Here is a 26809-nt window from a genome sequence, read left to right on the forward strand (position 1 = left end):
AAGGATTTAATTAACCATGTCTCTTGTTGTTCTTAGAATAGTGACTTGCAAAGAAGAAATAGATAGTTGTACTGAAATTTACTTGGATAACTTTATAAAACACATTTTCACTTCTGTTTGGAAAGTTTCCTGGTGAAGGTGGCCAGATCTGCAGGTCACTTTTATCCCTCAGAAAAGTGATCAATAACAAGTTGAAACACCACCACTTTGATGTAACTGTTAATTAATTGAATAAATGTATTTACTATATAAAAAGTGGTTTATTCTCACTTTTAAAGTAAGATCAAAAATGTCAAATTTGATAATCAGTCATTTTATGCCAATTAAACTTGTTTAGATTTTTTTTTTACTGAACTGTCTTGATAAGCAGTTGTTCTTATTTGTGTAGAGCTTAAGATGTGAAGAACTTCATCTTCATGCAGAAAACCTCTCTAGGCGTGTATGGGAGCTACTGATGCTTCTTCCTACATGTCCTAACATGTTGATGGCATTCCAGAATATCTCAGATGAGCAGGTGAGTTCACAATACTTTTTATTCTCCTGGAGGATGGTACCAGTTTGCATTGTATGAGATTGCTTGTGGACCTGTAGCCTCAGTAATTTTGCTCTTAAATAGGTAAAAAGTGCCAGTTCATGTTAATGTTGATGTATTTAATTATTAGTGAAGTTGACTAATATGGGTTAAATATAAGGCAAAGTTTTTTTTAAATTATCTTAAGAAAATAACAAATTTACCTGTATATCAGTTTTTTTTTATATTACTTCATGTTCTGAGTGTTGCTTTGTTTTCAACAACAGAAAGTAACATTTAGAGAAAATATACTATAGTTTAATGTCTCAATGCTTGTTTTAGATGCTTGTACAAGTCAACTGATAGAGTTAGGGGAAAAATTAGACATTCTAGGCAAAGAAATTTAATGTATATATATTAGTCAATTTTCCCATAAAGGCATGATCTCATGTTACTGTTAGATATCTTTGTAAAGACATCTGTTAAAATTAAAGATTATTTTTTAAAGTTGTATAATAAGGAATTACTTTGTGGAGATACCATTAGAACACCTGTAGGACGAATGGAAAAACAATACCCTAATGTTATGCTAATAATTACCTGTAATTTGGAATGTTGTTATGTGATTTCAAAAGGTCCTATGTCTCAGATGACTTACAAGTGAAGAAGATGGGCCTGGAAAATGGTGGTTGATGATTCAGTGCAGCTCTAATAATAATATTGTCAAGGATGCACATTAAGTGTAAATAACGCTTTCATAAATCGAGAGTAGAAAAGAACAATATTTTTAAGTTTATGTATTTGCATATATGACTTTTGAATGGGTAGGTGTCACTTACAGATATTAAACATAGACTGTGCTACTTCCATATCCTCAAAGTTCATGCATTCAACTAGGCTGCATTGTTTTTTTTCATTGAAAAGATGATGAATTACCTCAACTGTTGTGGAGATTAACAGCTATAATTTTTCTCCTGTGCTGCTGTTTATTAATTTTTTTAAATGTAATGAATAATTGGTGTTTTAAGCATATAATTTAGTACCAGTTGTATAATTGGTGATCAGTTGTTTGAATATATTTCAATATATATGTAGTGTCGGTTTAAAAGTTTTTTGAGGGGTGGTTCTCTTAGCAAGTTGGCTTCAGAAACCTATGTCTTTCTTTTTTTAATTTAAGAGTAATGATGGACTTAATTGGAAGGAACTGCTCAAAATTAAGAGTGCTCATAAGCTATTATATGCCCTGGAAATTATTGAAGCTCTGGGGAAACCTAACAGAAGAATAAGGAGAGAGTCGACGGTAATAGCATTTCCATTATTATCATTAGATATCTGTATTCTCTCTGGAGCAAAATTCCAGAGTATGTTTTCTTTTAATTCTCCTGCCACCCTCCCTTATTTTATTATTTTTTACTGTTTCTCACAGGGAAGTTACAGTGATCTTTATCCAGATTCTGATGATTCAAGTGAGGATCAAGTGGAAAATAGTAAAAATTCCTGGAGTTGCAAGGTTTGATCATATGTGTTGGCAGTATATTGGTAAAAATAATTTATCTCTATAATTTTCCAAACGTAGGTACCATAATTATTGTTTTAAATTAACTTACCATTTAAATAAAACATAGTTTAAAAATTACGCATTACCCTCATCACAGTAATGAACTGAGATTATTTAGTGCCTTTGTACTCCTATTTTTAGCACTTTTTGTTTTTTCTTTCATTGGAATACTGTGTTAAAACCTCTCAGTGTCTGGGATTAAATGGTTAATGGAATATAAAGATATGTATATAGATTTTTGCAAGAATCTTTTTAAAATTCTCGAAAGTAGGCTATTACTGTAGAGAAGTTATATTGGTTTTTTAAATCAAAAATTTCCTAAATGAAAGATATATAATACTTTACTTACATATACACACACATCCAGTTACTGAATCGAAAAGCAGGTCTTCACTACATTATGTAGCTGCTTTCCTCTTACCATTACTCTCACAATTGTTTACAGTTTGTTGCTGCTGGAGGGCTTCAACAGTTACTAGAAATTTTTAATTCTGGAATTCTAGAGCCAAAAGAGCAGGAATCCTGGACTGTGGTAAGTGAAAACTGACATTTTCTACTAGTTACAATTAGTAGCCCAACAAGCCACTTTCATTTCCCATTAGCAAGTGTAACTTTTGTTGCAAACTTTATTGTAGTAAAGGAGAATATGGAATACAGCAGAAATAAGTTTAAGGAAAAATAGGGAGTCTGATAAACTAAATATACAATAAGAGTTCTCCATGTCAACTTTGTTAAAAAGTTTTTTGAGTGCTAATATTAATGACTAAATTATAGGTAATTCAAAAACATTTTTTCTTTAGGTTATAAGTTATATATTAATATTTACATAGTCTTAAAGCTTGAATACTTTGAAAGAAAAATTGTTTTATGTCTTCAATTTTTTGAAAACGTCCTTTTTTGAGGGGTTTCATTTTGTTTTGACCATTTCTTCCTTGATAGCAATACTAAAAAATGGGTTTCCAGATGATTTGTGACTGGTCTGCAATGAAATAGATACAGAACTTGAGAGTAAGCCTTCAAAAATTTTTATAGCAATTGGATAATATTGAATAGTAATTTTTAATAGCATTTTGCAAAATTCTGATCCCCAACAAAATGGAAGTTTTTAAAAATGGTACTTTGTTAACTTGAAGAAGCACTGTCTATAATATTAGGAATATTAAATTGCTTGTGGAATATTTGAAAATTCTTAGTGCTGGACCAAACTGCACAATCCAGTTTTGTATTAAATGGAAAAGATGCTCATGTCCTGACCTCCAGCAAAACAGAGTAGCATTATCAAACATTCCATTCAAATATTAATTTCTTAGTACTTACTTTTTAGTTATTTTAGAACCTAGGAGTCAGGTGTTTGTGATTTTTCAGATGCTGCTACATCCAAAAGATTAATGGGAGAAAATACATTTAAAAAACATTGCTATCTACCAAGATTTTGTTGGTTTCAGTACTTTTTTCCATTTTTGTTTTACATATTTTGCTATTCATTTTGAGTTAACTTTTGAATCTGGTGTTAGGTAAGGGTCTAACTTGATTCTTTTGCATATGCATATCCAGGTTGCCCAGAACCTTTTCTTGAAAATATTATATCCTGCAGTGAATGGTTTTGGCACCCTTGTCAAAAATTATTTGACCATATATGTGAGGGTTTATTTTGGGGCTCTCTATTCCATTCCTTTGAACTTTTTATCTTTATGCCACTCTGTATTGATTACTGCAGCTTTGTGCTGTAAGTTTTGAAATCAAAACATGTGAGTCCTCCAGTTCTTTTCTTTCAAGATTTCTTGTCTATTCAGAGTCCCTTGAGATTCCTTATGAATTTTAAGATGGGTTTTTCTCTTTCTGCAAAAAACATGATTAAAATTTTACTTAGGGATGGCATTGAATCTTTGGATCACTTTGGGTAGTATTGATATTTTAATAAGTCTTCGAATCCGTGAACATGTGTTGTGTTTACATTTATTTTTGTCTTTAATTTCTTTGAGCAGTGTTTTGTAGCTTTCATTGTAGAAGCCTTTCAACTCCTTGGTTAGGTTTATTCCTAAATATTTTATTCTTTTTGATGCTATTGTAAAGGAAATTGTTTTTGTAATCTCTCTTATATTGCTCATTGCTTGTATAGAGAAATGCAACTGAATTATGTATGGTGACTTTGTATCCTTTTACTTTGCTGAATTCATTTACTAGTTTTAAGAGTCTTTGTATGGAGTCTTCAGGGTTTTCTACTTCAGTAACAGGTAATTTTGCTTCTCCCTTCCAGTTTAGATGTCTTTTATTTTTCTTGTCTAATTAGTCAGGCCCAAACTTCCAGTACTGTGTTGAATAGAAGTGGTGAAAGCAGGTGTCCTTGCCTTGTTCCTGATCTTCAAGGAAAAACTCACTTTCACCACTGAGTATGGTTTTCACTATGGGTTTTTCGTATATGGCTTTTATTATGTTGAGGTAGTTTCCTTCTGTTTCTATCTTGTTGAGTGTTTTTATCATGAAAAGGTATTGACTTTTGTTAGATGCATTTTCTGCATTAGTTGAGATGATGTCTTTTCCTTCATTTTGTTGATATGCAGTATTACATTGATCATTTCTTACTTGTTGGACTATCCTTGCATTACAAGAATCCCGATTGGTGATGGTGTGTAGAACTTTTAATATGTTGCTTAATTCTGTTTGCAACTATTTTGTTGAGGATTTTTGCATCAATGTTCATGAGGGATATTAGTCTGTACTTTTCTTGTAGTATGTTTTATCTGGCTTTGGTATCAGACTTATGCTGGCTTCATCAAATGAGTTAGGAAGTTTCCCCCTTCAATTTTTTTGGAAAAGTTTGAGGATTGTTCGTATTCTTTAAATGTTTAGTATAATTTACTAGTGAAGCTGTCAGGTCCAAGACATTTCTTTGTTGAGAGATTTTTGATTACTGATTCAATCTTACTAGTTACAGGGCTATTCAGATTTTCTATTTCTTTATGATTGAGTCTTGATGAGTTTTGTGTTTCTAGGAATTTGTCCATTTCAAGTAGGTTGTCCAGTTTTTTGGCATACAAGGATTGTTCATAGTACTCTTAACAATCCTTTTTATTTCTGCAGAATTAAACATTTTTCCACTTTCTTTTCTGATTTTAGTAATTACTTTTGTTTTTTCTTAGTTCTTCTAGCTAAAGGTTTGTCATTTTTGTTGTTCTGTTCAATGAACCAGCTTTTGTTTTCACTGATTTTCTCTAGGTTTTTATATTCACTGTTTATCTCTGCTCTTATCTTTATTATTTCCTTCTTTCTCCTAGCTTGGGTTTAGTTTGTCTTTCTTTTTCTAGTTCCTTAAGCATGAGTTAGGCTGTTGATTTGAGATCTTGGTTTGTTTTTTTTTTTTTTTTTTAATGTGAACATTTTTAGTAACCAGTATCCCCATTAGCACTTCTTTAGTGACGTGTCTGTTCATATTTGGGGTTTTTGTTTTGCTTTGATTAAGGTTTGTTTTTTTCTTAGTAAAGAGTTATAAGACTTTTTTTCTTTATTCAATTTGGACAAGTTTTTTGTCAGATATAGGTAGTAGGAATATTTGCATTCAGTCTTTGGCTTACTTTTTCTTTACATTGACAATGTTTTAAGTAGGAAGTTTTTAATTTTAATAAAATTTGTATCCTAATTAAGGAATCTTTGTTGCAAGTTCACAGAGATTTTCTCCTGTGTTTTCTTCTGTAAGTTTCATAGTTATCTTTTACATTTAGGTCTGTGATACATTTTGAGTTAACTGTTGTATATGTAGAGTGAATTTGAGGTTTTATTTATTTTTTCCATATGGCTGTTCAGTTTTTCTAGCACCATTTGTTGAAAAAAGTGTTCTTTTCTCACTGAAATTTCTTGGTACCTTTCTTGAAAATCAGTTATATAGTATTGTTTTCTGGTATATTAGTATAGCCATGCTATTTAGCAGTGATATTAGGTAAAGAGGAGAACAAGGACCATTGAAGAGAAATCTTCTGAAATCCTCATATATAAGTGACATTCTTATTAATTTATTTAAAGGAATCATTTAATTTTTAAATCTTTAAGGTAGAGCTTTAAATCAGGTAGAAATTTTACTTTTCATGCTATATAATATTTTACCAACAAAATACTTGTTTTATTTTAAATATATATATGTAAAGTGCAAATTTTTCAGTTGAGTTACTTTCTAGAATTATTGAGAATTTCCTTCACTCTCAAATATTAGAGTATATACCATTTATGTGGAAAGAAAATTTCCAATACTTTTGCCATCAGTTCTTTTATTTTGTAGGTAAATGTTACCTTCATTAGCATTTTAATAATTTTTTTAAGTTTTGTTACATTCTGAACAGTATATTTTTTAAAATCCTGTATATCGCTATTATATACCTTTGTATGAAATTTTCATGATAGAAATGCAAGTGTCATTTCCATTTCATTAAATACACATTCTAGTGTCTAATGTCTTTTTTTACTTTTATAAGATTGAATTGTTACTAGCCATAATACATGAGCAGCAAAATTTCTCTACCATATGGATTAAGTACTAGCTATAATAATTTTTATTTTCTATCCTTTAGTTTCAAGTTGTATAGTGACCACATTAATGAAAATAGGAAAATGACATTTTCTTCTTATCCACAGTGGCAGCTAGACTGTCTTGCTTGCTTGCTGAAGTTAATATGCCAGTTTGCAGTAGATCCATCTGATTTGGATTTAGCTTATCATGATGTCTTTGCCTGGTCTGGTATAGCAGAAAGCCATAGGAAAAGAACCTGGCCTGGCAAATCAAGAAAAGCTGCTGGTGATCATGCCAAGGGTCTTCATATACCGAGATTAACAGAGGTAAAGTACAAAAGTTGCCATTAAATTGTAGTAATAAATAAACAAGGACATACTGTATAGCACAGGGAACTATATTCAATTTCTTGTAATGAGCTGTAATGGAAAAGAATCTGAAAATATGTATGTATATGTTTAACTGAACCACTTTGCTGTATACCTGATACTAACGTAAACTGACTAACACTTCAATAAAAAATAAGAATTAAAAAGAATTGTAGTAATAGGTTCTATTTATGTTTTGAAAGATCTTATATATTTTTGTTTTTACGAAGTGAATACACTAATGTATACAAAATACTACCCTAAATTACAATATGACTTAACAGCTGAAGTGGTGCCTTCATTTTAAAGCAGTAGAAGTTATGAGGCAATAATGCTTTTCAGTTCATCATCTAAAATGCAGGAATGAATAATACATATGCCATTTAAATGTTACCTAACTGTAGAATTCAGTTCCTTAGTCATTCTCAGTAATTTTTATACTGAGTATATCAGGGTCCATTCAGGAAAACACTAGGTATTTTAACAGAGTAGATCTAAAATAGAGAACTGGTTTTACACATACGTGTTGGAGGGCTAAAGATAAAGGGAATGTTGAGGTAATCCAGACAAGTAACCATCCACCACCCCTAGGGTTTGAGGAATATATGGAAAATTAGGGTTATCAGAAATGAAAAGATTATAGGAGGGATCCTGTTGAACTAGAGTTTAGGCCTCTGAGGAAGTGGTTCTGTTACTGCTGAAATCAGTTGCTTCTTCTGGGTAAAATACTTCAGAAACAGTGCTAATAGAAAAAGCAAGAAAGTAATCTCACTAGTATCCCAGGTTGACAAACCTGAATAGGAAGCCAGCTGGCAGAGAAGTTTAGTTTATAATGTACGAGTCGTAGTGCCACAGAGTAAGTACATACATAATATGGTAGATTTAGAGCTGAAGATGGTACAATAACCAGCACATCTAACAATAAAATGAAAATTCTTTTTGACTGTAAATTCTGTTGTTCATGTGATCAAATGTTTGCTCTTCAGTGTCATCACTGAACTAGAATGTGGGGAGGAATGAAGATGAGTTTTTACTGAAATCTCTTCCTCATTTTGTAACCTTTTGAGAATGGCACCTCACCTCATACTTACCCAAGAAATACCAGAGTAATGAGCTGTTACTAATAAAGAAATAGAATACATATACCCATATATGGAATTTTTAAATAATTGGCTAATTCTTAAAAAATTTGTTCAAGTGCATACTTATTGAAAGTAATTGAGAATATATAAGTGAACCTTTCCCGAAGTCACAGGTCACTACCATTAATAATAGCTTTATATGTTATTTTATTATGTGCTCATTTTTCTGTGCATATGCCAATGTTAGATTTTTATAGCTTAGAAAAGGAGCATACTATACTTTTTTCATTTATTTATCATAATATTTAGAGTTTAGTATGTGAATCTAGGCTATTAGGGGGAAAATTTTTGCAACCCTAATTCTGGAGACGAAGTAGTTCTGTAGTAGGGAAGAACACTTTTTTTTTTAAATAATTTACTGTCATGCATTATTTCGTTGATTCTCCTTTAGTACCCTTTTAGAAGGTTCAAATTCCAAATTGGACTTTTAGATTCTAGCCTAAATATATAGCTTTTCTTGTAGCTATCCCAGTTTTGCCAGGGACAGGTTTAGTTGCTGCTCCCTTCTGTTGCTCATTGGGCACATTGCGTATACTTGTGTTACCGTGTTTTCTATGTTATCTGCTACACTGGACTAACATTTCCAAGATGGGAACAGGGCTTTTATAAAGTCACTGCTCAGAATGGGTTCCAATTTGCATAAGGGATTTAATAATTCTTTATTAAATTAGCGTTTTTTTTCCTACTATACAATTGAAGAACTAGACTAGAAATTAAGTATTTATTAGAGTCATGCAGCTTGAAAGCTAGCAAGCTGAATGTTGAACCTCAAGATTTTTCATCTAGAATCCATGCTCTGTATCTATGGTATATTGTATTGCTTTTCTATATTTGTTTCAGGATGGTTAAGGAATCTGCCAGTGCTTGACTTTTTTTATTCTTATTTCAAAAGTGAAAAATATTACTTCACCTAGTGCCCAGAAAGACCACTGACATGTGTAATATATAATATTTTATAACACTATTGGGTAACGTGCAGAGAATCTGTGGATCAAATATGAAGAGAGGATTTGTCTGTGTATTTCTAAATTTCCAATATTTTCTTATTAAAGTTGCTATATTTAAATAAGTTGGATTATAAATCTGATTTTTTGATATTTGATATTTTTACAGTATTTCCAATAACCATTCTTAGGATATTCCTTATCTTTTTATAAATAAAAATCAAAGTAATTTGGAATCTTTGGTTGAAAATGCATTTTTGTGTTTTAGTGTATTTATAGATTTTGTTAAATGTTTTTGTTTTAAAGGTATTTCTTGTTCTTGTCCAAGGAACCAGTTTGATTCAGCGACTTATGTCTGTTGCTTATACGTATGATAATCTGGCTCCTAGGTATGAAGTTTTTACATAATTTATGTATATATCTATTTATAGTAAGGATATAGTGTTTTAAAACTTCAATTTGAAAAAATTTAAAAACAAAAATTGTTAGTGTTTCAGTGAACTTCTATTTCATTCATCTAGATTTGCGTATTATTATCAACATTTTGCCAATTTTTTATTGCATAATCATGAGTGTGCATTTTCTGTGTTGTGTGCACACATTTGTTTATGTATAGTTCTGAATCTTGCGAGAGTTCAGACATTGTGACAGTTTATTCACAAATAATTTGATGTGTATCTCCTAAGACCAAGGATGTTTTCTTAACAACCACAGTAAAATACTCAAATTTAGAAAATTTAACATTGATATATTATCTAATACTCAAATTGTCCCATTAATATTCTTTAAAACTTTTTAAGTTTTTTCCACAATTTTAAAGGTTATTTTCCATTTATAATTACTACAGAATATTGGCTGTATCCTCCATGTTGTACAATACATCCTTGAACCTGTCTTACACCCAATAGTTTGTACCTCCTACTTCCTCTTCTCCCCATAACCAAACTACTCTGTGTCTGTGAGTCTGCCCCTTTTTTTGTTCACTACTTTGTTGTATTTTTTTAAGATTACACATATAAGTGATTCGTACAGTATTTGTCTTTCTATGTCTGACTTATTTCACTTAGCATAATGCCCTCCAAGTCTATCCACGTGGCTGCAAATGGCACAATTTCATTCTTCTTATGGCTGAGTAGTATTCCATTGTGCACATCTTTATCCATTCATTTGCTGATGGACACTTAGGTTGCTTCCATATCTTGGCAATTGTAAATAATACTGTTGTGAACATTGGTGTGCGTGTATCTTTTCAAATTAGTGTTTTTATTTTTTTTCAGATAGATACTTAGGAATGGAATTTTGGGGACATAACGGTAGTTCTATTTTTAATTTTTTGAGAAACCTCCATACTTTTTTCCACAGTGCCTGCACCAGTTTACATTCCTACCAACTGCGTAACAGTTTATAACAATTTTTTTCCTGGTCCAGGATCACATACTGTATTTAGTTGTCATATTTCTTCCATTTCCTTTAATTGAGGATACTTTCTTAGCCTTTCTTTCATAATACAGACATTTATGAGTAGTATAGGCCAATTCTTTTCTAAAGTGTCTTTCAATTTAAGTTTTCCTGATTGTTTCTCACGATTAGATTCAGACTACACATTTTAGCAGAAATACTCCATAAGTAATGTATCTTTCCCAATACACCCTGGAGATAACACTCTGTCCTATTATTAGTGATACTAATTTTGATCAGTTAATCTGGTTTCCTGCAAGTTTCTCTACAGTAAAGTTTCTGATGTTTCCTTTCTAGTTAATAGTAATCTGTGGAAAAATATTTTGCAACTGCATAAATTGGCTAGTTTTCACAAAACTGCTTTTCATTGACTTAGCATTCAGTGGTGATTCTTACCTGAATTAAATGTTAGCATAACGTTTGCAAACTAGTGATTTTCTAACTCTTACCATTCCTTTTATGTTTATTAATTCACATTCTATTATAAAGAAGAGCTTTCTCTTCCTCCCTTTTGTTTACTATCAATTTCATGAATTTTTTTCCATTCAGTATAATTCATTACTACTACTCTTTGCTCAAATTATAGCTGAGTTGGCTGCTTCAAGCTTCTTCATGTGTCCTTTGGACATATCCCCATTATTTGGATGGAAGGGAAGAGTCTCTTTTTATTTTTCCTATCACGATAGGATCTTCCAGGCTTACAGTTTCCCTGCCTTAGTTCTAGAATCAGCATTTCTTTAAGAATCCCTAGTTCTTATTGGTGGGGAACCTCTAAAATATGGATACTTGGCATACTCACTGTTCTTAGTGTTTCCTTGCTTCTAGGCCCTCAGTAGATAGAGCTGGAAATAATGTATATAAGAATATAGTTTAAACATGTAATATGATCCCATTTTGGTGGGCTGTGTTGGTGGGTTTTTTTTAAATAATGTACAGAATTTTAACAATATATAAATGGTAATTGCTAATACATGAGTACTTGATTGTATGCCTTAAATGATCACATAAATTATGTTAAAGTATGTAGAATTAATTTCCATGTGTTGTATTCTGTAGATGTTGTATTGGGCTGAAGTTTGCCCTTGTACTCAAATGATTTACAAAGATACTGTAAACACCTTTAAGAGTGCTTAATCTTATTTATGGCTAATATCTAGTTAGCTGTTTTTAGATGCTTTTAAAAGTCACCTTCATAGGCAGTGGTTGTATATAAGCATGATCATTTTAAGATTATTTTTAATGAAGTTTTTTAAGTGTCTGTCTCAGTTGAATTCACTTGATCAATATCTGCTTTACCCCACTAGACTTTTAAGTTCTGTTCGAACTATATCTGATTTTACCCACCATTATATTATCAGTGCCAGGCACCTTACCTCATTGTTTGTGAAACTAATGAATGGATAATGTGGAGAATCAAAAAAACTGCTATATATGACATTGATTTTTATGACAAAATACATTTTATACTCCACCTGCCAGTTGCTCTCCAGTTAAATAATTAACTAGTTCTCCTTGTTCTCTAAAACACATTCTGTATACCTCACTATCCCATGCATCACAGTATATTGAGTTAACAAGGCTCTTCTAGTCTTGTTAACTGCTTGTCAATAACTGTTCTAGTCTGCTTTTATTTTTTCAGCATTAAGAAATGTTGGCTTGATCCTGTTAACCTGACACAATGAAATATAAATACGCAGGTTTGATACCAGCTGCTGTTGTTCAGGCTGGTTCACTGCAGCAATTCTTTTCATTCTACCATTTCCATTCTTAAAAGATCTTGTTAAGATCTCTAATGTGAGCCCTCCCTGTCCCCCTCTAGTCTGTGTTTTCTTGGCTCCTGTTCCTGTGCCATTATCTTTTCATAGTCCTCCACCTTCAGTTTATATGTGCTAGGAGGTTTGTGTCAATTAAAGTAGCTAGAATGAACTTTTTCCCTGTTAGCAAAAATCTTCTAAAGCTACAGATTTTAAAAGTAGATGGGTAGATTCCTCCTGGTAAAGTTAAATGTATTAGATTAATATGATAAAAGTTAAACATGAAATATGGCCAAATACTTGATTCGTAAATTTTAACTTCTTAGTACTGTTTATTTTAAATCAGTAATACAGATGAGTCTTGCTTTTTGAGATTTTGAAAGTTGTTTTGTTCATTATAACAAAGTGAGGATGCTAAAGTCCTTTTTTAAAGATAGCTTATTTGTAAGGTGAATACTAAATCCCTGTTTACTGGTTTTGTTAACATGAAAATTTTTAATGTTTTGTTTTCTTTAAATTGAGGTAATGTATTTTCTAATGAAGTTACTAAAAGTATCGTGGGGAAAAAAATAGAAGTGAAATATAGAATTAAATTGGGAATTTTTCACTACTTTTCAGTGGTTTGCTTCTAAGCATTCCTGATAGAAATTTGCATTAACAATACAAAAGGAAGAACATTTTATGTCAGTGTATGATTTTTTTCTAAGGAGTCTGAAATTTAAACTAAAATATTATAACCTTTCTCTTTGTAATACATACCTCTTTAACCAGAGCTTTAGCACTTTTTAACAGTTGATTTCAGTCAATATAGGATTCACTCTCTGAGCAGTCATTTGATGTTTGCTATAATAAGATTTTGCCAAGGATTCTTTAAATAAAAAATGAAGACCATGGGAAAATTAATTATTAGCTTTTAAAATCTAATCTATCGAGGGGGCAGAGAAAGCTAAAGGCCATGTAGTGATAAATTGAGTTATTTTTAATTCATTGCTGAATTTAATTAGTGGTGGTGATGTGTTTTTACTTTACAGAGTTTTGAAAGCTCAGTCTGATCACAGGTCTAGACATGAAGGTAAGGGTTCCACAAAGTTAAATTTTAATAGATAAAGATTTGAATGACTAGATACATTTATATATATTTAATAATGAGCATTTTGTTTTCTTCATAGCACAAGCCTTTATAGTAATTTTTTTCCAATTTTTCTTTAGTTTCACATTATTCAATGTGGCTCTTGGTGAGTTGGGCTCATTGCTGTTCTTTAGTGAAATCTAGCCTTGCTGATAGTGATCATTTACAAGATTGGCTAAAGAAATTGACTCTCCTTATTCCTGAGGTAAGATAAAGATTGAGGGTTAGTCCTATTCATATTTTTTCATATTATTAGCATTGATAATAAAAAGAGAGCTAATGGAAACAAATGGATATGATTCCATAAATATATCACATTACCTGGAATGTACTTATTTAATCCTTTAAGATCTAGAGTGTTTTGAATTGTGTGGATGTTAAATATTCTATAACGTTCATATTTTCTGCAGTATTTGTTTACAGAGTAATTATTTTGTTTTAGGTTTGTTTGGGTTTTGGGTTTTGGTTTTTTTTTTAGTTTTTTTTTTTTTCTGGGGGTTTGGAAGGACTTGAGCATTTATCTTTTTTTGAGCATTTATTTTTGTAATTTATGTTTTAGAGAAGTTTCTTTTGCTTTTTCTATTTAATTAGAGTGTATCCTTAGATGCAAGAGAGACTAAGTTAAATATATTTTGATTTCAAGTGTTCACAATGAAGTCAATAGAATTTACACTAATTGTATGTTGATATTACTCACCCCGTATTTCTAAATGAAATAGTAGAAACACATTCTTACTAATATACTTAGCCACAATAGTCATATCCTTTTTAGACAGTATTTTCTGATATTAGCACTGTATTGAATGCATATGTATTCTTGTGCTGGCTGTGTCCCAGGTAACTATTGTGACGTTCGGACAAGTCCGTTAGAATCTTTAAAATATTCTGGTTTAAGTACTTTCTAAATTGCTTCTTTTGCTGAAAATATTTTTCCTGTTACTTAATTATGTAAATAAATTATTATGAATATCCTCTCTCAGTCCCTTTTGTATTTGTCTGTTGTATTTATTTGGGTTTTTTTATGATCATTTTGGGGAATTTCTAAAATGTTTTTACATATTACTCTGTGCTTTTGGGTACTTCATTGGATCATGTATTATTTAGGTGCATGAGTATGTGATCAGGACATTGCATTTTAAAATGTGTTGCTGAAGATTCCACCTAACATGTTATTTCTGCCAACATATTAACCTTAAAATTAACTTTTTAATGCTAACTCAGACTATCTTTGGAACTTGCTTTTTCATTTAGACTGCAGTCCGTCATGAGTCTTGCAATGGTCTTTATAAGTTGTCTCTGTCAGGGCTGGATGGAGGAGACTCAATCAATCGCTCTTTTCTGCTACTGGCTGCCTCAACATTGTTGAAATTTCTTCCTGATGCTCAAGCACTCAAACCTATCAGGGTAAGATTTTACTGTGTTGAGGGGCAGTTTCTGTTTCTGTAATTTCCTGTCCCAAGTATGTCATTGTATTATTGTTACAGTAATTCTGAATACATGTTTACTATCTATAGTTTTCACTGGGAGGATAGTAGTTAAATAGTTCTTAAAGTGACAGCATTGTGACATATTGTGTCCATAGAAAATACACGTAGAAAATAGCATTTGTTCTTACTAGGTTCTGGGCCTTATGTTAATAAGTTGAATGATAGAAACATCAGAAATGTAGCTTTCTTCTCATTCAGTCACACAGCTTTGGGGGTTTTTTTATCCTAATGATACTCTGAATTTTTAATTTTCTTCCTTAATCCAATGTGTATATTAGTCTTATAAAAATCTTTCTACCAAGTTACAAATCCAGAGACAATTAATAGACAGTCAAGGATTGTAATTTTACTAATCCCAGAAATACAATGCATTGGTGAATTTACATTTTTCTCCTCCATACTTACCTTCTATCATTGACTGTAAGAAATGTAATGCATTCTTTATTTTTCAGATTTCAGAACTATTAATAGACCATTGCATGTAGGTAGATTTATATATACTCATTTTGTATAGGTTCCTTTTCCAGATTTTAATTGAGTTCTTAGTTTGTATTACATTATTTAGCATTATACATTATTCATATCTTTTCCAAGTAGGTTATAAGCAATTTGAGAGTAATGTTTTTCTGAAAGCTTTCTTACTGTTCACTTATGTACCTAGTTCTAATTTCACAGAAACTAGGAGTGTTCTCTCCATATTTTTGTTAAATTTTGAACAATGTTTGTAGGGATTTAATTTTTTATAAAGCCTATAGTTTTTAGGATGTATTGTAATTTTCAGTTATTCCTCTTTTAAAAATGTTTTCATAAAGTTTAAATTTTTTTTAATAGATAGATGATTATGAAGAAGAACCAATGTTAAAACCTGGATGTAAAGAATATTTTTGGTTGTTGTGCAAATTAGTTGACAACATACATATAAAGGATGCTAGTCAGGTATGTTCAGTAAATTACACATTGACTTGTTAATAGAGATGAATTATGCACATATATGTTTATGACTTTATAGGTCTTTATAATTAAGGGCATTTTTCTCATTCTGTAATAAGATGAAAATGTCGTAATTTTTCTTCTGTGTTTGTATCTTTCTGTTCTGCTCTAATTACTTTCTTCTTTTTACTTTGACCTTAGTTGAAATGTCTTCGTTTGGTACTTATAGGTAATTTCCTGTGACTTATGAGTAAGATTTGTGGATGTAAAGTCTGACTTGGAATGTGAAATTTAGACTTTAAATATACAGCTTTCTGTAATAGGAAGTGGATACTGAATACATAAAATAAAATTGCAATTCAAATAGAAGTTACTTTAAAGAAACACTATCAGTTTACTGATCTACAAATATTCTTATAGTAGGCTAAAATGATACTTCCATTCAAACAAAGAAATATTTAAAGCAAATTGATTTCAAAGGCAGACTTGTCACATAAAAACTTTTTTTCTTTTTTGTAAATTAAGTAGGCTAAAATGCATCTGATTGAGCTCAGAAAAAATGAGAAACCCTTGAAGATGCTACATTTAAATATTTAGGAAACATTTTCTATCAGTTTTTTTTCATGTATTTCAATCAAAGTCCAGTATATATACACTTAACGTTTTTAAAATCCTGCAGTATTTGAACTTCCTACTTTAAAGGAACAGTTCACGTCTGAATTTTTTTAAATATTCTACTTTTCATTTGAGAAAAAATTATAAAAATTAATATTGAACATGTTTTAATTTTTTCTTCTAGTTTTGCTGAGTAATTGGCATACAGCACTATGTAAGTTTAAGGTGTACAGCATAATGATTTGACTTAAATACATCATGAGATAATTACCACAATAAGTTCAGTGAACACCATCATCACATACAAAATTTTAAAAATAGAAAAAAAGTTTTTTCTTGTGATGAGCACTTTACTGTCAGCAGTTTTCGTATAAAACATACAGCAGTGTTAATTGTATTTATCATGCTGTGCCTTTCATCCCTAGTATTTATTTATATCTTTTGACTACCAATTCCAGTTCCCCTTCCCCCCACAATGTGTTTAAATATACTTGACTTAAATACATTTAAGTCTGTTTTTACATTTAATATTGATTTCTTTTTGGTGGGAGTGGGGAGGTAATTAGGATTTTGTTTTCTTTTGTTTTGTTTGTTTTTAGAGGAAGTACTGGGGATTTCACCCAGGACCTCCTGCACACCAAGCATGTGCTCTACCACTGAGCTATACCCTCCCTTTTAATATTAATTTTTACATTTAATATTGTCTATAAAAATATTGATGCCAGATTTTTTTAAAAAAAATCAATGATTTCCTTTTTAAAGTAGGAATCTAATATTTTTTGCTTGCTAGTCAAAGTAATTTTCCTTCTTAAAGATCTGAATTTCTTTGAGAATCTTAAATTAGTTCTATTTTAATTTTATTTATTGCTCAGTATAATGAAAATTAAAGCTTTATTAAATTAACTGCACTTTTAAATTTATTTCTAAAGGTAGTGTTAAAAGCAAACCTCAGTGGGTGAATTATATGGTATATGAATTACATCTCAATAAAATTGTTAAAGAAAAAATGAAACAACAACCTAGTGTCTTCTCGATAAATTACTGTGACTCTCATAATTTATTACCAATATTCCATTGATTCTTTTTTAAAAGACTCAGTGATATGTTTACAACTAAAATTTTATTGATATTTATGTATAAATAAAGATTAGTTATATTATTTATAATTAAATTGGTATACTAATGATTTGAAAGAACCAAACTTTTGTTACTTACAAGGAAATGATTTTTTTTTTAATAATGTCTAAAATACTTAACATAAAAATCTTCACTGGAATTTTGTGTTTTCTCTTTGTACTAAGACAACACTCCTCGACCTAGATGCTTTGGCACGACATTTGGCTGACTGTATTCGGAGGTAAACTTTGATGTAAGATTGACAATTATTTTGGTGAAGAAAGAAAGGACATAATTATATAAACTATTGTATTCTTTTTTGTAGCAGGGAGATCCTTGATCATCAAGATGGTAATATAGAAGATGATGGGCTTACAGGACTCCTAAGGCTTGCAACAAGTGTTATTAAACACAAACCACCCTTTAAGTTTTCAAGGGAAGGGCAGGTGAGTTTTAAGACTTCCAAATATTTATATGAAATAAGATTAAACTTTTTTGTTGTTTCCTTATATGTGGGTGTGTTAAATTTCCTTAAACATGCAAACTATAAACTTTACCAAAAGTTTATTGCTGGCAGAAACAGTGAATTTTGAATAAAATGATCTCCTGAAATACAAATCTTAGCCTTATTCTTAGAATTTAGAAACAATTTTTAATTCTCATGACTGTATAGAAAGACAACCTCTACTTTAATGGTATGTTTTTATAGGATTGAATATTTTGAGTTAATAACTTACACAGTGGAATTAATAAGTACTTGTTAGAGTACTTAGCTCATTTGTTTCATATCTTAAAGGCCCATTTGACATAAAATCTGTTGACTATTTGATAACACCTAATGACTTTACACCAAGAAATGTGTAATTGCTCTTTAGATTAAGTTATGACTCTTCCATTGACCCTTTTGTCATTGCCTTCATTGAGGGAGGGAGTTACGGATTGGAGGGTTGTTTTCTTAAGGCCACTGATTGTATTAGGGAACACAAGAATAACCAAAAGAGTGGAAGTTTGTCCCTATGGGGACAGGCTAAGGGATTCTTGAGATAAACTTAAGGTGACAGTCTTATCTGTCTTAACTCTGTGCTACTTCTCCTATTTCACAAAGCCCCATTTTGTGTTTTTTCTTCTGGGTCCTTATTAAATTTTTTCATTACACTCATTGGGAATAACTTGATTGATTTATAGTCTTGATGATTGAAGTTTTATTTTATATATAAACCAATATGTAATTTATATTACAAAATATAAATATATTAACTGATTTTCTGATAACATTATTGTAAAGCAAAACTCATTTTAAAGAAAGAAAAAAATTTTTAGGTATTACTGACAAAGAGAAGATTCCCTTATTTTAATTTCACATGATGCCTTGGTAAATGGCCTTCTGGACTTTCTGTGGCTATATTAAACACACAGGTATATAATTTATATTATGTAAATACCATCCTGTGATCTGTGTTCTTTATTTTTAAATGAATACATCAAAAAAGAAAAAATACATTAAAAATCGAATACATGAAAGAGGGAAATAATTTAATCTTTATTAACATTTATGTTAAGAGTTTGAAAAACACTGTGCAGGGAACATTCTTGTACACCTGTCTTATTATACACTTATGTAAGTTCTTAAAAGTAAATTTGATTCTTTTTAATCAGAATACATTGGTTTACAAAAGGCTCTTGTCAGTGTATGCTCCCAGCCACACTACCTAAGAGTGCCAGCTTCTCAGACATCCTCACATTCCTTACATGACGTTTCAGTCTTTGCCACTCTCACTGTTGCTTTAGTGTTATTTCTTTGGTGAATGTTGAAGATGAGTGTCTTTTCATTTGTTTTGTCCACTTGTATTAACTAAGTTCTTCTTTTGGTTTTAAATTAAAAAAATTTTTTTTAAATTTAGCTTGTGATTTTCCATTCATAACCTGCATGTATTCTTTTGTTATTTTTTTGAATTTATTGTCAAAAGTTCTTTATTTTGAAAATATCAACTCTTTTTTCATATATACAGGGAATATTTCCAAAATTCTCATTTAATTTATCTTCATTATTCATCTGCTTTTTATACCACTTGTTTCTCTCCTCTCTTTTGTGTATTGGTTCATACAAATGATTATCTTAGGCAAAATGTTTAAGCTCTTATAAGGTAGATACTGTTATTAGACCCCATTTTGACAGATGATGGAACTAAGAAGGCAGAGAGGTTAAGCAACTTGCTTTACTGATGACACTCAGACTCTTTACCTGACCAAGTTTCTAACCACTATTCAGTACTGTCTATAGATGTTAAAGCCTTACGCAGTGTTCTATAATTTGCTCTTTTCACCTACCTTAGAGATTCCCCATATCAATATATATAGAGTTAATTTCATTCTTTGTAACAACTACATAATATTCTTTTTCTGGAACAATGTAATATATTCTAACTGGCTTATCTTATACTGTTACAAATGATGTTGCAGGGAAAATGTTCATGCATCCATCGTTTAGGAAATCTGTAGGAAAAAATTCTGGAAGTAGAACTGCTGTTTGATGAGTTACGTGCTTTTATGATTTTGGTCAGTATAAAACCATATTGTCCTCTATGGAGGCTGAGCTGATTTATGGTTCCACTTAAAATATATGTGAGCCAGGTGCCTATTTTCCCATATTCCTACCTATCTAGTGTATTATCAAGTATTTAATTTCTGCCAGTCTGATAAGTGAAAAAGATTCTCTTTATTTTTTATTTTTTGTAATTATGTGTAAGATTGAGCTTCTTTTTACATGTGTGCCATTTATTTGTGTTTTCTTTTCTCTGACCTGCTCAAATCCTGTTCTCATTTTCGTTTTATGTGTATACTTGGTCCTTTTCTTTAGAAATTGTAGGATTCTTGTATAAAGGAAACAGCCGTATATACTTGGATTTATTTCTGGACTTCCTGTTTCACTCTGCTTACCTGTTCATTCACCAATACCATACTCTAATTATGTAGATTAACAGTTGTTAGTATCTTGTAGAGATGATCCATCTTCCCTATTACTCCTTTTCAGAATTTTCCTGGTGGTTTGTTCTTTCATATGAACTTTAGAGTCAGTTTGTCTCATTCTTTCAGAAAATAAAATTCTAATACTTTTTAAAATTGGAGTTTGCTAAATTTATGAAAAATTGAAATTATATTAAATTTGCCTATACAAGAACAAGATTTATCTTCTTATTTATACAAAACCAATCTTCTTGTGTTTTTCACTTTAAAGTTTTCATTTAGAATTTGAATTTTAGGAATTTTTCAATGAGGTTATTCTTAGGAATTTTATCTTCTTTATTGGTAACATATATGGACTCTACAGTTGTGTTTTCTAACTAGTTGTTTATATAGAGAGTAATGATTTTTGTGTATGAATTTGTTGCATGCCAAAAAGTTCACTTACTGTTTGTAGATATTTTTTTAGTTAACTCTACTTTTATCTGTAGTATCAAAATCTTTATTTGCTTTTCATAATTGCCTTCAAGTAATTGTTTTATTTCTTTATTTTTAAGTCTTAAGTCTCTCCATCCTTTCACTTGTCTTATTTTGTCTAGAACCTCCAGAGCAATGTTAAATAAAGTTTTTATAGTTTACTAGTAGTTGTTTATTGAGAAGTTTTTAATGTTTGTGTAGTCAAAACTACAGATTCCCATTGTGTTTTGGATGAGATGGGAAACCTTTGGGAGCTTTTGTACAGGAGAGAGATGTGGTCTGAATTAATATTTTAAAAGCTTCACTTGTTGGGGGAGGCAAATAACTCAGTGGTAGAGTGCATACTTAGCTTGCTTGAGGTCCTGGGCTCAATCCCCAGTACTTCAACTTAAAAAAATTAAATAAAAGCTTCACTTATGTTCTCTGGGGAGATATAGACTAGGTAGAGAATTAAGAGGGCAGGTGTGTGTGTCATGGATCCAGTTAAGAAGTTTTGCAGAGAGATGATGGTGAAAAGTGGTTGGATTTTAGGTATTTATTGAAAATAGAGCTCATAAGACTTAAATTTCTATAAGATTGTGAGGTGGGAGAGAGAAATTAATCAAGAATAACTGGTCAATTTTATGCCTTAGAAACTTAAGAAATGATAATGCCATTTGCTAAGAAAGGGAAAGCTCAGGATAGATAAGATTGGGGAAGGCTGAGGTGTCAAAATCAGAAGTTCTATTTTGAACACGTTAAATTTGAAATGTCAATTAGAGATCCAGCTGTAGGTGCTTAAGGCAGTTGGTTTTGGTGTATTTTTATGAAAAGTCTTCCTTATCTCTAAGATACTAGAAATACTTTTTCTGCTATGATGTTTTACTTATTTAAGAATTTTAAAAAACTTTATTTGTAATTTGGTTTTGGGAGTCAGTAAATGTTTTCTGTAAAGAGCCTTATAGTAAGTATTTTTTTGGTTTTGCAGGCCACATTTGGTATCTCTCACCACCATCATCACTACTGCCACTGCTACTAATTCTTCCTCTCCTCTCTCTCCTCCCCCTCCTCCTTCCTTCCTCTTTCATCTTCTTCCTTCCTTTCATTCCCTCCTTGCTTCTTCTCATTCTCCTTTAAAAATATAAACCCCATTCTTATCTCTGCTACCTTGTATAGTATCTGGCAAATACATGTTGAATAATAGATGATTAAGACTCAACTCTGATTCTTAAGAACTGATGGTCTGATGGTTCATTTGTTCAGCAGGTAATTACTGAGACATCTGCCTTATGCAGAATTTGTATGTACCTTCACAAGTAATGACTGCTCATGATACTTTTAATTCATAGTTTTAAAAAAAAAAAGAGCCAGTAAAGGGATCCTGTCAGAGATATGGAAGATCAGATAACACTGACATGATTAGGAAAGGCTTTAAAGAAGATAAAGCTTTTGTAACCAGGACACAATTTTCTTAAGTAGAAAAATAAGGGAAGCATCTGATTTCACACAAAATAACATGAGTGAAAAATAAGTCTTAGGAAACCACTGGTTATGTGCAGAATATTGAGTGGTTAGTTCAGTTTGGCTTCAGTTTGAGGAAGTATAGGAGGTAACTCTGGGAAGCTGGGTGGCCATTATTGTGGTCACAGGAAATTACTTGTATGTGTACAATAAAATAAAAGCATTACTTTTGTAATTTAAAAACTGGGGTCTTCAAAGTTTTTGATCAAATAACAGGAATATGCTTTAACAAACTAGATCTGGTAACAGATTGAGAGCCAATATACTTTTTCAAACAGTTTTTGAAGTGGCTTTCAAACTGTTATTGTTCATATATTCTTTAAATAATTTTGGGAAATCTAGGTATCCTCTCACAGATTTTTAAATTTTAAGAAATTTCTAGAGCTTTCAGGTTTTTAACTTTTTTATTGTAGTTGATGCACAATACTATATAATTTACAGGTGTATAATACAGTGATCAATAATTTAAAGCTTACATACCATTTATTGTTACAAAATATTGGCTGTATTCCCTGTATTGTGCAATATAGCCTGGGCTTAAGTATTTTTAAAGGATATAATTTCCAGGTGATTGAAATTGATAAATACTTATTTTCTGTGACTACATGGTGGTGTCTTATATTTCTCTCATAAATAATTATTGTTACATGTATCTGGACATAGGTAATCAAACCACGTAAATACACTTTGAATTTTGCCAAATAAGTATGAAACATTAAAAATGCAATTTTATTCAAAATATATGCTTTAGGAAGGATATGTGGCTTTAAAATTAATTTATATAGTCATAGATGGCTATTACTTATTAAGCTAGAATGACTATGTGTCCATTAAGTCTTTCACTACTTTATATTTGTATAGGTATAAATTGTGAGAAGCCTTGTTTACAGTAGGAATGGAAGGAGTTTTGTTTAATAATGTTGTTTAGCTCTTTGAATTTCTTCTGAATTACATAGTAAAGATCATACTCTGATCTATCAAAGGAAATTATTTTAATATTCTCAGGTATCAGTTTGAGGGTCTTCTTTCTGTGAAGTATACCAAAATGGCTTTACCATTCTTTATCAAATGGATACATTAATATATACGTTACTCTTTCACTTAGAGATACCGGCTTTCCTGGTAAACTCAGAGGAAGCAAAATAAAAGTATTGTTCATTTCAACATGCTTTACCAACTCTTAATGTTTTGATAAAGTGTTTTTATCTTATCACAAGTGTTAAATTAATTTTGTCAAAACTTTGGCATTATGGGTGTTTAGGTCATTAAGTGTCTAGATCTAAACTGATTAGCAAACATTGTTCATTGTTAAACTAGTTATTAGCCAATTTCATTTCTTTTTTAGTGAGTTTGACTTTATTTTCCAGTTCATGTAAATGCGTTACTCTGTGTTTCCAAGACAGTCATCTCACCTCTCAGTTATAAAATACTCAAGGTATAATCTTACTATCAGTCTGTCAACTATGTAAAATAAGCTGATATTCACTTTCCAGATAATCTTTCAGATTTACTTCTGTAGTTCTTAGAAACTAAGCATTGTACTATCTTTGACAATAGTGAGATGGAAGAGGTGAGGTCATTAATGGGAAATATTTTAAATTTTCCTTCATTTGGTGCCTGTGTCAGAGATTCCCAGGACCACTCCCAGGTTCAGTAATTACTAGGATTCAAAGGACTCAGCACTGTAATTGTATTCATGACAAAGCTTTATTATGGTAAAATAATAGAAAATGAAATCAACAAAAGAAAAAGCATGGGTCCAAGTCTGGTGGAAATCAGGTACACCATTCTAAGCGCCTTCTCCCAATGGAGTTGCATAGACTGCGCTTAATTGCCCCAGCAATGAGTGTGACAACATGTATGAGGTATTGTCTACTGGGGAAGCTCTCTTGAGCCTAGAAGGCCAGGGGTTTTATCAGGGGATGGGTCACGGAGGTACATAATAACCTGCATAACTTACCACAGTCACTGAATTCCAGATTTCCAGGTGGAAAACAGGTATTCTGCATAAACCAAATACAAATAGTCACAGTGAGCCACTTTAATCACTTAGGGAAAGATTTATAACAGAGGAGGGAATTGTTTACCATTCAAGTGTCCAAATGACAGCCAGTAGCCAGCCTTACAATGCAGCCTCTCTAAGGATAGCAGAGTCTCAGTCTTAACGTTACCTCTTTTCTGCACAGTGCTCCTGGAGGTTTTATACCCCAGAACAATGTACCGTTGTAGTACTTGAGTTGGGTGAGGGAGATAATTTTCTTTGGGAGAGTAACAAAGGACCAATTAAAGAACAAGTGGGAAAGGTGACCCTTTCTCAGGCAGATTGAATTTAGGGAAAAGTACATCTAAAATACATTTTATTGCACCTTAGTTTGAACTTAACTGGTATTGAAGTTGAGAGCTTGGTGTTCTGACTGTGGCACCTGCTAACTCTGTGACTCCAGGAAAGATTCTTAACCTTTTTTGTATTTTGTTTTGGGGCTTTTGAATAGTATCTGGCACTTGTAAGTGCTTATTATGGGTAAGTTGCTGCTGTTGCTGCTCCTGCTCTTTTAATTATTAGAATGAAATAAAGAGAAACTTAAGTAACTGCAAAGAGAGTAGAGTCCTGAACAAAAACGTTTGTTCAATGAACGAAGTGGAAAATAATAATGTTGTAGATGGGACTCCTAAGAATGAGCTATCAGGTATCGAGGGGAGGGAAGAGTAATGGTTAGCCTCCCACGCCTACCCCACTCCCACCCCATTTCTCTAAGAGAAGTGAACATTGGGAATACTTTCAGATGATGGTATATGATGCTCCTTTAACTTTTTAAACAGTGTTTTAGTAAATTGTAGATTGTCATACAATCCAGTTTACTCTATGTAACTTACTATATTTGGAAAATAATTAATTTCCAAACTTAGGTAACATACTTGGTCTTTCTCTTTTTTCTAGGAATTTTTAAGGGATATCTTCAATCTCCTGTTTTTGTTGCCTAGTCTAAAAGATAGACAACAGCCAAAGTGCAAATCACATTCTTCAAGAGCTGCTGCTTATGATTTGTTAGTGGAGATGGTGAAGGGGTCTGTTGAAAACTACAGGCTAATACATAACTGGGTTATGGCACAACACATGCAGTGTAAGTAGTCTTCTTTTCCTCTAATCTTTCTAAGTTTTGTTTGCAGAAATGAGATTTTGGAGGGTATGATTTAAAGTATTCACTATTTACACGTTTTAACTTTATAAACTGTTCCTATTGTTGACATAATTGAAGTTAAAAATAAACACTGGTTTTTAAAAAAAACAGGTATGATGGACTTTTTATAGATATCTGAAATACTTCAGCATTTGGGGATTAAATAATTCAGTGCCAAATAAAGTCAAGTTTTGATAGTCCTTTGAATTTTTAGGAATGAACTATTTTAATTATATATTCTTACTAATTAAAAAATTATCATAAATAATGTCATGTATATGAACTTAATAAGTAATGGAGGTAGTAGCTGTGAATGAAAGCAAAATACATTAATAGTTGATTTGGGGGGCATCTTTTCCTTCCTCTTTTTTCAACAGCTCATGCACCTTATAAATGGGACTACTGGCCTCACGAAGATGTCCGTGCTGAGTGTAGATTTGTTGGCCTGACTAACCTTGGAGCTACTTGTTACTTGGCTTCTACTATTCAGCAACTTTATATGATACCTGAAGCAAGACAGGCTGTCTTCACTGCTAAGGTAGAGTTTTCCTTATTTTAAAAATTAAAACCATAAAGCAAAATTTTAAAATTTTGTTGATCAGTCTTGATTCACTGTAGTAAAATATTGTTTGAGAAGATAATTTTTGAATAAAAAAGTGACAAATTTGATTAAATTACTAGCTAGCTTATGTAAATTTCAATTATTTTTACATTTCAATGGGTTACTCCAAACAATGTAGTATATTTATCAAAGGAAAACACAGTTGTGGAATATACAGTGTATCCAGTAAAAATGACATTTTCAGTAAAAATAAATACAAACTTTAATTATATAGAAAATAAGCAAAGCCTAAAACAAAGAAGGGAAATATTACCAGAATCACTGGACTTGTTTCTTTTATACTTATCCTAAAGTAAATTTGATTGTGGGCCTACTTTGAGTAAACTCTGCTTCGTGATATTTTTGTTAACTTGTTCTTTCTAGTTTTCATTCTTTGCTAACCATGGGCTGTTTTTCAGTTTGCCTTCTGCACTGCTTTTATAATTTCTTAGCAAACTTTCTTATCCTTGCACTTTGGTTTTTGTTTTCCTCTATTTTACCCTGATATCCTGGCAATTTTCTCCTCTAACCAAGTATTGCAATTCTTTATGTATCTTCAGTGAATCCTTAATATGTTTAAG

The 26809-nt window shown here is 31.3% G+C and overlaps 1 protein-coding gene across 2 annotated transcripts in view; it reads left to right on the plus strand.

The window, feature by feature from the left end:
• USP34 (ubiquitin specific peptidase 34) overlaps positions 1 to 26809 on the plus strand; it is a 203801-nt gene that overhangs the window by 116760 nt on the left and 60232 nt on the right. For both annotated transcript variants that reach the window (XM_072937675.1, XM_072937674.1), the window contains 14 exons: positions 389 to 514; positions 1689 to 1811; positions 1938 to 2021; positions 2515 to 2601; positions 6693 to 6893; positions 9328 to 9410; positions 13265 to 13305; positions 13443 to 13567; positions 14614 to 14766; positions 15681 to 15785; positions 17696 to 17751; positions 17836 to 17956; positions 25387 to 25570; positions 26005 to 26165. In XM_072937675.1, the coding sequence (XP_072793776.1) occupies positions 389 to 514; positions 1689 to 1811; positions 1938 to 2021; positions 2515 to 2601; positions 6693 to 6893; positions 9328 to 9410; positions 13265 to 13305; positions 13443 to 13567; positions 14614 to 14766; positions 15681 to 15785; positions 17696 to 17751; positions 17836 to 17956; positions 25387 to 25570; positions 26005 to 26165 (1650 nt within the window). The remainder of the gene's footprint in view (positions 1 to 388; positions 515 to 1688; positions 1812 to 1937; positions 2022 to 2514; positions 2602 to 6692; positions 6894 to 9327; positions 9411 to 13264; positions 13306 to 13442; positions 13568 to 14613; positions 14767 to 15680; positions 15786 to 17695; positions 17752 to 17835; positions 17957 to 25386; positions 25571 to 26004; positions 26166 to 26809) is intronic.

This window comes from Vicugna pacos, chromosome 15 (genome assembly GCF_048564905.1).
Source record: "Vicugna pacos chromosome 15, VicPac4, whole genome shotgun sequence".
In the NCBI taxonomy this organism is placed as follows: Eukaryota; Metazoa; Chordata; class Mammalia; order Artiodactyla; family Camelidae; genus Vicugna; species Vicugna pacos.